The 12140-nt window shown below is 38.4% G+C and overlaps 1 protein-coding gene across 7 annotated transcripts in view; it reads left to right on the plus strand.

Moving 5' to 3' along the window:
- Positions 1-12067, plus strand: part of fgd4a (FYVE, RhoGEF and PH domain containing 4a) — a 78411-nt gene extending 66344 nt beyond the window's left edge. For all 7 annotated transcript variants that reach the window (XM_038306228.1, XM_038306227.1, XM_038306229.1 and 4 more), the window contains 13 exons: positions 2059-2148; positions 2275-2420; positions 4334-4490; positions 4616-4754; positions 6642-6700; positions 6797-6943; positions 7481-7653; positions 8351-8381; positions 8464-8541; positions 8625-8750; positions 10138-10275; positions 10396-10539; positions 10624-12067. In XM_038306228.1, the coding sequence (XP_038162156.1) occupies positions 2059-2148; positions 2275-2420; positions 4334-4490; positions 4616-4754; positions 6642-6700; positions 6797-6943; positions 7481-7653; positions 8351-8381; positions 8464-8541; positions 8625-8750; positions 10138-10275; positions 10396-10539; positions 10624-10887 (1692 nt within the window). In that variant the 3' untranslated portion in view covers positions 10888-12067. The remainder of the gene's footprint in view (positions 1-2058; positions 2149-2274; positions 2421-4333; positions 4491-4615; positions 4755-6641; positions 6701-6796; positions 6944-7480; positions 7654-8350; positions 8382-8463; positions 8542-8624; positions 8751-10137; positions 10276-10395; positions 10540-10623) is intronic.
- Positions 12068-12140: the final 73 nt, after the last annotated feature.

Genomic DNA, 12140 nt, shown 5'->3' on the forward strand with positions numbered 1-12140 from the left:
CCACCAGTAAGTATAAATGGGGACGAGCACATAGGACCGCCTTACGTAAACATATCACCAGAATGATTGACAGTTAGGAAGACCACTTATTTTGATGATCCACCCGGAAAGAAATTCCTCCACTATACCTTTAATTATACGCAAACAATTGTTGATAGAAAGGAGGCATGGGTGCAGTGAAAAGGGTGGAGAGAGATTCTGTGACATTTTAAAATATTTGTATGGTCAAAAATAATAGAAAAATAAAAGAAAGTATCTGTGGAGCAAATTAATGCATTGCGACAGCAGACAATCTTTATGCAGTTAAAGCAAAAATAATGACTGAACTTAGATATTGTGGCTTGTTTATAAAAAATAACAAAAAAAGGAACCTGCAAAGAGACACAGGGGCTGAAAGTGTGCATTTCTTCAGCTTTCGCATATATATTCCATTTTTTTTAATACTGTATTTAAACTTAATCTTTATTTAATTTGTTTTTTTTACTTTATTCTTTAAATCTCTATTTCTCTACATGGTTGGTAGAGCTTTGAGATAGGCTACTGTTGTGAAGTGCACTATAATTATTGTTTCTTATTATCATTAGTTTTTGTATAATTATCAATAATGTCTCCATCTGAATGGCCTTCAACCTAATCTTTTTTTTTACAGCCGCCTTTAAACTGCCTCTTAAACATGCAACCTGCTCATTTAAATGGGACAGGACCAAATAATTTTTGCACGTCCTAACATCGGTGCAGCAATCTTACTGCAACTTACTAAAAATCTGTACTACAAATGCAATTAAGCGGCTTTTATTTGGATTTTGACAGATGAGGCACTTGGATGGTCGTTCAGCTTCAACTTTAAAGATTTTGTGTTAAGAACTCATAAAATCTGACCACTACTTACAGAGAAAAACAACAGCATTGTCTTGCTAATGTAAAACATTATACTTCTTCTGTTATTGTTATAGAGAGGCTAATCCTCCCTTTGGTTAAAGTTATGTTTTCATTAGTTTAAACTTTTTTTATTTAAAGGGTAAAATGCTGAAAATGATTGAGACATGGATACCTTTGAGTTTAGTGAAGTTGATTAAGTGACTGGTGGGAAAAGAGGCAGAAACCATTGAAAATACATGAAACATTTTATGTATTCTCATTATTACTGAAGTCGGAGATTTTTGACTAGGTCACGAGGAATAAATGGAGCAAGTAGAAGCACCATTCTGGATTTAAAAAAGTATTGTGGTTATTCATTTACAAAGTAGGTTACACAGCATCTCTAAAGCAGGGGCGATAATAACACAAGAGTGCTGAAAATAGTCTTTGCAATTATTGTTCGAGTGTTTCACATACAACAGTGAAAAGCTGCCCCAGTTTTTTTTTTCTTTTTAAAGGTAAAGTGTCACCTTTTCAGGTACTGTTTGCTTAAGAAAAACAACAGATGATGTCTGTAAAAATGCAGATTCAACAGCATTGTTTGTGTAGTTATGAGGAAGTGTGGAGCTGGTTGTTCTCAGGTTACTCTGAGCAACATATCAGAGGAAAATGATGCCTTATTGTGGCTCTGCACCACATGGAATCTTCCATCATGATGGCTATCTCCCAGCATGCAACAGGAACTCCTGTGATCAGCTTTCAGGGCTCTCTTATCATCTGTACTTCTCAGTCATGGTTAGCTGATGCTTTTGTGTCATCTGGTGTCGTTTCCCTTATTCCATTTTTTCATTTCCTGTTATGAGAGCCCAGAGCTCATCCAGTTCAGTGCTACAGATACACAAATCAGTCCTAGACTCTGTTTTATACAACAGTCAAATTACTCTGCTTTCATTTCTGAGGAGTCCCAATCAGTGCAATTCGTTCAGCGTGAAAAACAGATATCATTTTAGCTCTGTAGACACACTGGAGAACTTTCAGGTTAAAGAACAGAGTTCCTCTGCAATAGTCCACTTCCTGGTTTTTGCAGGGCTGTCATCTGATAGGTTGCTTAAACAACCTCTTATCTATTCCATATTATTAGATGGGTGTCTGAAAGGCAAACTTAACAGTGTTGTCATTAATTAATTTATTTATTCTCAGGAGACAAACGAACAAAAGCTGTATAAAATCGCCAGCGAGCTCCTGCACACAGAGAAGGCGTATGTGGCTCGACTCAACCTGCTGGATCAGGTGAGGAAACTTCTGAACTCTCCGTCTCACTTCTGTTTTCAGCCTTGCAGTACATCAGCGCTGCTTTTACCCAACTTAATAAGAAAAAAGTGCTTCTGATCTCTAACCACTTATATGGCTATTCAGGTATTCTGTACTAAGATGACGGAGGAGGCAAATAAAGGCACTTTCCCTCTGGATGTGGTGAAGAACATCTTCTCCAACATCAGCTCCATCCACGCCTTTCACAGCCAGTTTCTACTTCCTGGTCTGGAAAAACGTATGGGGGAATGGTGAGTTTCAGTTAAACATCTAAAAATACAAAATAGTGCAGTAAGCCCTCTAAAAATGCTTTACGTGGAAATATAACCTGGTTAACAACACAAGTTCAACCCAAAGAGCAACACCTTATGAGAATCTAATGAAATTTAAGAGCAGATGAGAAACAGTCTCTGACTTCGGTTGAAAAGTCCTTCAAAGCCTAAGAGATTCCAGTGAACCATGTATGAGAATAGAATAGAATAGAATAGAATAGAATAGAATAGAATAGAATAGAATAGAATAGAATAGAATAGAATAGAAAATCCCTTTATTATCCCACAGTGGGGAAGTCGTGGTGTTTACAGCAGCAAAAGGTTATGGTAGAAGTGGTCACACAATGTGCCCCTTAGAAATTTGTATAAAAATAACAGATAGAAAAATAGAAACAATTGGCAAGTTGAGGCAAGGCAAATTTATTTATATAGCACAATTCAGTACAAAGACAATGCAAAGTGAGTCTTGTAGAGCAGGGGTCTTCAACGTTTTTGAGGCCAAGGCCCCCCAAACTGATTGCGAGATGGAGCGGGGACCCCCTAATTATATATATTGTATGAAATTGTGTTATATCAAACTGGTCCTATAGTCACTCTATTACAGATGGAGTAATGTAACGAAAGTAATTTCTCCCTGGGATTATTAAAGTATTTCTGATTCTGATTCCTGGTTGATGGGACAGGTGTTGTGAATGAAACGGTGCCCAGGTTTGAAAGAGCTCCTGGGTGTCGCTGAATGTGTGCATTAATGACTGAAAGACATCTTCTGCTTTCATTTATCTGTTTACTACAGTGTGTTGAATTCACGTTAATGTGTATTTAAAGACATTTTAATTAGTGCAAAAAATTGCAGGAGGGAATATAAAAAAAAAAAAAGTACCGTAATCAACCAAGACTTTCGCGACCCCCATGCAGTACCTCCGCGGACTCCCTAGGGGTCGCAGACCCCCTGTTGAAGACCTCTGTTGTAGAGTATTGTAGAACTCTACAAAATAGAGTATTGTGCTGTACAGTGTTTTTAAAATATATATACTCTGTATCTGGAGAATAAAAAAAAAAAACAATAACAGCAGTGGACATTTTTACCATGATGGATATGTGAAAAATAGTATTAACAACAGAGATGTCCAAAAATAAATGACAGCAGGACGTTATTTAACTGACTAAGTAAGAAACTGCAATCAATGGAACAACTCATTGAGGTTATTGGAAACAGTGGTGGTTATAAAGTCTTAAATCTGCTGGAAGGAAGGATCTGTGATTACGCTCCCTGGTGCATTTAGGGTGCAGAAGTCTGTCACTGAAGGAGCTCTCCAGTTCAGCAACAGCTTCATGCATTGGGTGGGAGACATTATTCAACAGATATGTTAATTTAGTCAGGATCCTTTTGTTAGGAACAGTTGGAACCCTTCCACTAGTGGGATGCCCACCAAAATTACTCCAGGAGCGCATTATTGGAAATAGGAATTTGTTCTTAATATCATACCTGGTTATTAAAGGTTAAATTGAATTAGAGATAAAACATAAGAGATATAAAATCAATGACTCATCCATGAGGTCACAGAGGAGCCCAGAATATCTAAAGCTCTACAAGTCTTACTGCCTTAGTTAAGATCAGTTTATGTTTCAGCATTAAGAAAGAGACTAAAAATGGCCTCTAAGGTCAGCACCACAGCTCCACCAGAAGACACAAAGGTCCGTCTAAAATTTACCAAAAAACATTTTATTTCTAATTTAGAGAAAATATTATGTGGTAAAATCAAAAATACTTTACTTGCTCTTTATGGTTTTCTCAGTAGTGAATAACAAATTTGGTTATCTGCTGTTTATCCTAAAATATCTTGTGTTCTAGTTTTCCCTTTAAAGTGATTCTTATTGCTTTTACTGTGCAGGACTTCCACACCTCGGATTGGTGACATTCTGCAGAAACTTACTCCCTTTCTCAAAATGTATGCGGAGTATGTAAAGAACTTTGATAAGGCCATGGAGCTGCTAAAACAGTGGACCGACCGTTCGCCACAGTTCAAGGCTATAATTCAGGAGATACAGGTACACTTGGTGCAAAAAAGCTTCCTCTATTATGCCTTTAATCCATATAACAGGATTAAAGGTGAACAGATGCATTCCTCTGCGACATTAAACTAATAAAAACCTTCCTTTTTGTTTGTGGACAGAGTCAGGAAATCTGTGGCAATCTGACGCTCCAGCATCACATGTTGGAACCGGTGCAGAGAGTTCCTCGATATGAGATGCTGCTGAAAGACTACCTGAAGAAGCTGCCTCAGGATGACCCGGACCGCAGCGACGCAGAAAGTATGTCAACATGTATTACTGGGTCTTTACACCATGCTTTACTTGATAATTGATGCCTTGTTTATTTATCTTTGGCTTTTTATTCTGTTGTGAACTGGTTTTGATCAGCAGTTTAAGAGACTTTCTGAATGTGGAAGCCTATTTTTATTTACTCCCATGGAAATGTCTTGGTTTAAGTCAATTAGCTCACAGTCTGTAGGTATAAAGCAGGGGTCTGCAACCTGTGGCTCTATGGACCCTCTACAATCGCTCTTAATATTGGCTAAATACCGTATAAAGAACCAACTAGTATATTAAAGGTATAGTGGAGGTTCCTCTTTTTCTGGGTGGATCTTGAAACTAAGTGATCCAAGCTTGTATGAGCGATGCAAACTGCAATTTTTAAACGGAGCATGCATGAGGAGAATTGGGATCATGCATGCTCTTGCACGCATTTAATAGATGTTCCCTCTCTGGAGTGGATACAGGGTTATGCATGTGCATTGTTTTAAAGCTGAGAGGGTGGATCTTTTCAAAAAATTACGAAAATCCTCCACAATACCTTTAACAAATACCATTTTAAGAAGGTTTAGCTTAATCTTTTAAAAAACATTTGAAATGAAATTTCACAATGGAAAACCAGAACAGTTTTTATATCTGTATTTCTATAACAGTTTTTTTCTACTTCAGATTATATCCTACAAAGGAAAAAAAACACACTTCCTGTTCATGAAAGGTTTGCATTTTAGTTTGTTAATTGGGTCATAGAATAATTTTATAGGGTATTTGGTGCTGGTGCTGTCCTCTGATTAGGGTGTGTAACATTGGTTGGGCTGAAAATGGCATATTTGCTGTTCTATGAGCCCTAATTCAAGCCAGGTTAAAAGCCCTTGAATGAAATAAAATGTTTTCTTCCTTTTATGGTATGCTCTTCAATATTGTGCTGATTGGTTGGTTTAAAATGAGCGATGCTGCTGAGCAAAAACGCATCATAGCAACAAGCACTCACTCACTGAAACATCGTAATTGTTGATAATGTGGTTGACCAGACTACAGTGCAGCACGTAGTTGAAACACACAGGGTATTCGAAACCAAGCCATCAGCTCCGGAGCTGGTCCGGGAACCCCGGCGGACTGGGGCAGGGAGCTAGAGTTGTCAAAAGATCAGTTTTGAATAATAAAATGAGATCAGTTATTTCTATCATTATGAATTTTCTGCTCACCTTATGTCAGGTTTATAAAAAACAAAAATATAATGATGATGTAATGGCATCTAAACTCTAATAGGATACATTTGGTGTTAAATAGTTAAAAACTAAAAATACAAATAAATTTGATGTTGTTTTTGTTAAATAAAATGGCAAACTAGATTTCCTATAGCAGGTGTTTAACAAAGATTATAATTTGTGTTAAATTTTTAAAGGAAATGTTGTATTTGCAGCTCTAAGCAACCTTTATTTTGCTGGGGTCAGAATAAAGTAGCTCTTTGGATTTAAAAGGTTGCAGACCCCTGGTTGCATAGAACGAAGTTTATAGCTTTAGCATCTTTGTGTTTAACGGTTCATCCATCCTTCTAAAAAATAATGTAAAACTTAAAATCTAGGTCATGAAAAATAAGACTTGTTTTACATAAATAAATGGCTAAATGTACTGTAGGAGTGTATGCTTGGGGTAAGAATGCAGTAGTGTGTATTTTTGGTAGTTTCAGGATTTTCAACAGCCCAGAAGTTTACATTAAATGAAATAAAACAGTTTAAATCAAGCAAAGGACAGACAGTCTGGACTTCAACCGATCATGTTCATTTTAAGTCATAATCAGAAGATCTGGTTGTGTAAAATGCTGTATACATTAAGGAAACATGGATTCATATAATGGCAAAATGAAACTTCTATCTTGTTTTTTTCCAGAATCATTAGAAATAATTTCTACAGCAGCCACTCACTCCAACAGTGCCATTAGAAAATCTGTAAGTAGTCATGGAGATTCTCTGGATCTGCTATTAAAAGAATATCTCTGCTTTGGGTTGATTTTACTAAAACAATCTTTTCTTTTCACTGTTCAGGAGAACCTAAAGAAACTGATGGAGATATACGAGATGCTGGGAGAAGAGGAGGACATCGTTAACCCCTCAAATGAATTTATAAAGGAGGGTCACATCCTAAAGCTGGCGGCAAGGAACACCTCAGCCATGGAGCGATACCTCTTTCTGGTGAGTAGTGTGCAGCCAACACATACACCCACACAAGCACGTTTCTCTATCCTCGTGGGGACATTCAATTGACTTCCATTCATTTCTAAACCATTTCTAAAGCCTGTGACCTTTACCCTAACCATTACAAGTTAATACCTAACCCTAATCCTAACCTAAACTCAATTCACAACTTAGTGCTAAACCTAACACTTTAGCCTAAAACAGCATTTGTACCCATGGTGACCAGACATCGGTCCTCACTAGAGCACCCTTTCCCCATGATGTGCTAAGATTTATGGAAAATGGTCCCCACTATGTAATAAAATGCATCCACACACACACACATTGCTATTTAGTAAACAGCACAGCAGGAAATCATCCTCCTTTAAAGGAAATTAGCGAATCATTTCCTGTTAGCAACAACTCTGTTTAATGGCATGTATGGTGAGCATTATTATGGTCCATTTATGCTTCCTATTAGCTGCTTTCATAACCCGCGTCAGCTGCATACAGTAATTCAGCTTAGGAGCTAAGGTCTGTGTCTTTTCCCTCCAGTTCAACAACATGCTGCTGTACTGCGTGCCCAAATTCAGCCTGGGAGGGCCCAAATACACAGTCAGGACCAGAATTGGGATAGATGGCATGAAGGTTCTGGAAACAAGCAATGAGGACTATCCTCATACCTTCCAGGTGTCAGGCAAAGAGAGGACACTGGAGCTTCAGGCCAGGTGAGCTGAAATATTACAGAACTTTGATGAGTAATCTTCTGTTTGTACCTAATAGGTCTTAATTACAAAACCAGTATGGGATTTTCTGTGGTACCACTACCTCTTAGGAAAATCAATTATTTAGTGTCTACAAATGCTGTAAAAATCCTATCCTAATGACCATGGTGGTAGGTTAGAAAACTGAGCTGACTAGAGGCTCTAACAGAATCTATGGGATTATATTGTCAAGAGGTATTTTAGAGACACCAGACTCTAAACTGACGGTTCCTGTCAGGGAACCAGGGATTGCAAAACAATTTAGCAATACCAAAGGCAGACAATTTAACAATCCAAGCCAGGCTGTGTTGATGCAGAAAGACATGCAAAGAGAGCCGAGAAAAATAATTGAGTCCAGAGATATGAATAAATTTTGGATTGACATTTCTGTTTAAAAACAGTTTGTTTAAATTATCTTTTTATAAGATAATATTTTATCTTTTAAGTAGGTATACTTTTATTATATACCATTTATTTCACTGTACTAGTACTACTTTGAGGTGATGCACAAGTACATTTCTCCAATGTGAGATGTATTAAGGTCAATTAATCCATCAATCAATCAGTACTACTATAAGTCTGTCACTAATTATTAAATTTCAAAATGCAAGAAGAAGCTTTGGTTAAACATATCCTGTCTTTTTCTGTTTTTTTTCCTCAGCTCAGAGCAAGACAAGGAAGGCTGGATCAAGGTACAGACAGTCCAGGCCTCCAATCAGCTCTTTTTTTAAACTTAAACCCTGAAGACTCATGTTTTATCTGTTTCTCTCTCAGGCTTTCCAGGAGACCATAGAAATCTTCCAGCAAAAGAACGAGTCATTCAAGAGCGCCTTAAAAGACGTGGAAGTTTCGGTTAGTGGTGCATGTTCTCAAAGGGAACTGTCAGCTGTTTCTAGGCTTGTCATGCTGAATAAGTTTATTTTCATTTGGTGCAGAAAGAAGAGCTGGGGAAGCGGGCCCCTCGGTGGATTCGCGACAATGAGGTGACGATGTGCATGAAGTGTAGGGAGCCCTTTAATGCCATCACACGGCGAAGACACCACTGCAGAGCCTGTGGCCATGTAAGTCATCTCCCTGCAGAATGCATGCGGTCTGGGTGGAACAGGAGACACCGAGGTTTAACCTTTAAATCAAATCATGTTAGCTAGTTTAAATATATAATATATTTGTGTCAGAGTTCGGCTCATGAAAAATGTTCACCTTTGCTGTCCTATTTTTGACAGATTTGTTATTTTTGACATAACGGTTATAAATTTTGACATGAATAAAATGCATAGCAAATACTCACAGAGAGTGTTTATTTCTGCTACTTTTAATTATTAATACCTATGACGAATGTAAACCCCAAATTACCTTTCACTTTAAGAAGATTAAAACATTGCATCACATCAATAATTAAAAAAAAGGATATTGAACCCAGAGGTGTGGAACCATTTAACAGTATCTACTCTCAGCTCTTGGTCTTAAATCATTTGGTGTGAATTAAGTGCATCAATGCATCGAGACATGGAGACAATCAGCTTGTGGTTCTGCTCAGATGTTAGGGTTATTTTGAAGCAACATTTCAGCTGTATCTTCGGTTCTTTTATCTTCGTTTTTAAAACAGTCTGTAGATGCTTTTCGATGTTTTTGGGTCAAGCTTGTACACTCCACTATTCCTTAAGACTCTGGGACCCTGATTTCCAAGTGAAGCGCTAAACTCTCTTTTGTTTAAAGAGGACTTTGGATAAACCAGCCCTTGGTTAAGGATTCAGACTCCAACTAAAATCCACTCCAGGAGTTTCTGCACTTATAGGCTTTGCTTCGGCTTTTTCTACAACACTTTTTTCTTGACTGAACTGGTGTTAATATACCTAGTGCTTAATGAGAAGCCTGTTTCTTTATCATTAGGCTTTTAATGAAATATTTTATATTCATTCTTTTATCTTCTGTTATGTAACTGTAACTTTACTCCCGTTTATTTTGAAGTTTTAGATGCCTTAAAGCTTTATATGTAAATCTCTTTATTGTTTTACAATGGGGAAATTCACTCTCTGCATTTGACCCATCCCCTTGGGGAGCAGTGGGCTGCGATTGTGCGGCGCTCGGGGAGTAGTGTGGGGTTAAGGGTCTTGCTCAGGGACCCAGAGTGCAGGCTGTGGGATTGAACTGGGTACTTGCAACCTTCTCAGAGGACAAGCGCACTGCTCTAACCAATAGTCCAACACTCCCAAAAAGAACACTCCTCTTGAGTTTGACTCTTAATCTCAGGGTTTTTCTTTTTATTGGTTGAGCACCCGGCTTAAACAATGGGTATTTACTAGATTCTCATTCTCCTGGCGCTTCAGATATAATTTCTCATAACAACGATTTCTAGCTTAAGAACTCCCAGTATCTCTAAATCTTCCTCTCCCTCTGTGACATCTGCATTGAACTCTGTGACGATTAAATCTAGCTTGCTTCTCTTAGGTGGTCTGCTGGAAATGCTCAGACAACAAGGTTCAGCTTGAATATGACAACAACAAGGTGAACAAAGTCTGCAGGGACTGTTACTGCATCCTAACAGGAGAAGGGGTGACTGAGGGCAAAAAGAAGGGCATCCTCGAGGTAATGTTTAATAGTGCTTTGCAAAAAAAGTCATCATCCACTGTTTCCAGGTGGCACCGTCTGTTGTATTTAATATACATTATATACGTACTACATGTGGCTCCCTCCTTCTCTGTGTAGATTGAGGCAGCTCAGATCACAGACAGCAGCATCATGTGTGGCTTCCTGCAGCACTTAGCTGAGAAAGGCAAAATTTGGCAGAGGGTCTGGTGTGTCATCCCAGAAAAGGAGTGTCTGGTGCTCTACCTTTACGGAGCTCCACAGGTACAAAAAAAAATAATATCCAGAAATATATCTAGGAGATCTTTTCTTATGGATAACATCTGATCTTTCTGCTGTGTCTCACAGGACGTGAAGGCCTTGTGCACCATCCCACTGCTTGGATACAATGTGGAGGACAGCCCCCGGCAAACAGAACCTCCGTCCAGCTTCCGCCTCTCCCAATCCAAGTCTGTCCACAGCTTTGCTGCCGAAACAGAGGAACTCAAGCAGCGCTGGCTGAAAGTCATCCGAGTGGCGGTGACAGGAGAGATGCCAGCACGACCTGAGACCAACGGTGGCAGCGTGTTGGAGAACAGCAACACACAGGAAGCAAACCCTGATGACACCTAGGTGGACGGTTGTCCTCAAACTAAACCGCTGTGGGACTTTCCTCAGCATCCAGACTGCTGTTTAACCATTCTTAGGATGGATGCTAAGACACGCCCCTCTCTGTTCTGTCCTCTAAAGACACGGAGCATCGACTAAAGCTGGATGAGCTGTCCTTCTTATAATCTTTTGGCTGTCTCCTGGATTTTTCCCCTGCTGGAACTGTGCTGGATTCCTAACTTTCTGGTACAATCAACACTATAGCAAAGGAGCTTCCAGATGCTTCTTCTACTGAAGAGAGCACTATTACATAAAAATCTAACTTCAAGGAGGCAGCCTTGCAGCTTTCTGTCTAGGATATGAATTGAGGTGTCTGCTGGTGCTGTAAACCTGTTTCTTGTACAGAAGGCCTTTTTTAATACAAAAGAAAACCTGCTCTCTATTATGTACAGAAATCTAGTTTTAAGCTTTCCCTCTATGAAAAGGAGAAACATCTGAACGTTATACATGATGATTCCAGTATCTCCCCACTGGGTTGGACTGCTTGAGCAGATGGATCTAGAACTAAAAGAAATAGAATGAACTTGGATGATGATGCGCTCTTCTCCCGTCACACCGTGAAAATAGACCCTGGAATGGATCTGGACTAAACGTATAGAGAGAGACAAACGTAAAAACCACAATTCCTAGGGAAACTGAAATATCGATGACAAATTAGATCAACCACAGTTCCCCTGCAAACCTTTTAAAGGCAAAGCAAATCGATTGTTTTTTTAAATATAGTTTAAATCACATATTTTTCTATCTCATACAATATTAATGAGCTGATCACTAAACCGGCAGTTTTTTATTTCTAATAAAATTACTTATGCATTCAAAGGGTTTTTTTTTTAAATATCCCTCCTTTTATTATTTTAATTGATGCATATGAACTAAAACAGCAGCAGGTTAAGTGGTATGTTTTACTGTTTGTCTCAGATTTACCCACAGGAGGGATATACGGTCGAGCAGATTGAGCAATGTAGTTTAGTATTGGACAAAGAAAATTTATTCTTTTTCCTATTAATTTATTTTCCCCAGATATGAGCAAGTGAGTGAGATTATTTGCCAATGGAATAAGATGATTTACATTTAAAATAAGACAAAAACTAGCAGATTTATAGAGCACCAATTCACAACCTGTCATCTCAAGGCACTTTACAGACAATTCAATCAGATCATCCTGTCACATTGGTAAAAAACTTTTCTAAAGAAAAGCTGATTGCATGGAGGATACG

Source organism: Cyprinodon tularosa, unplaced genomic scaffold, assembly GCF_016077235.1.
Source record: "Cyprinodon tularosa strain WSP-4 unplaced genomic scaffold, ASM1607723v1 ctg576, whole genome shotgun sequence".
Taxonomy (NCBI): Eukaryota; Metazoa; Chordata; class Actinopteri; order Cyprinodontiformes; family Cyprinodontidae; genus Cyprinodon; species Cyprinodon tularosa.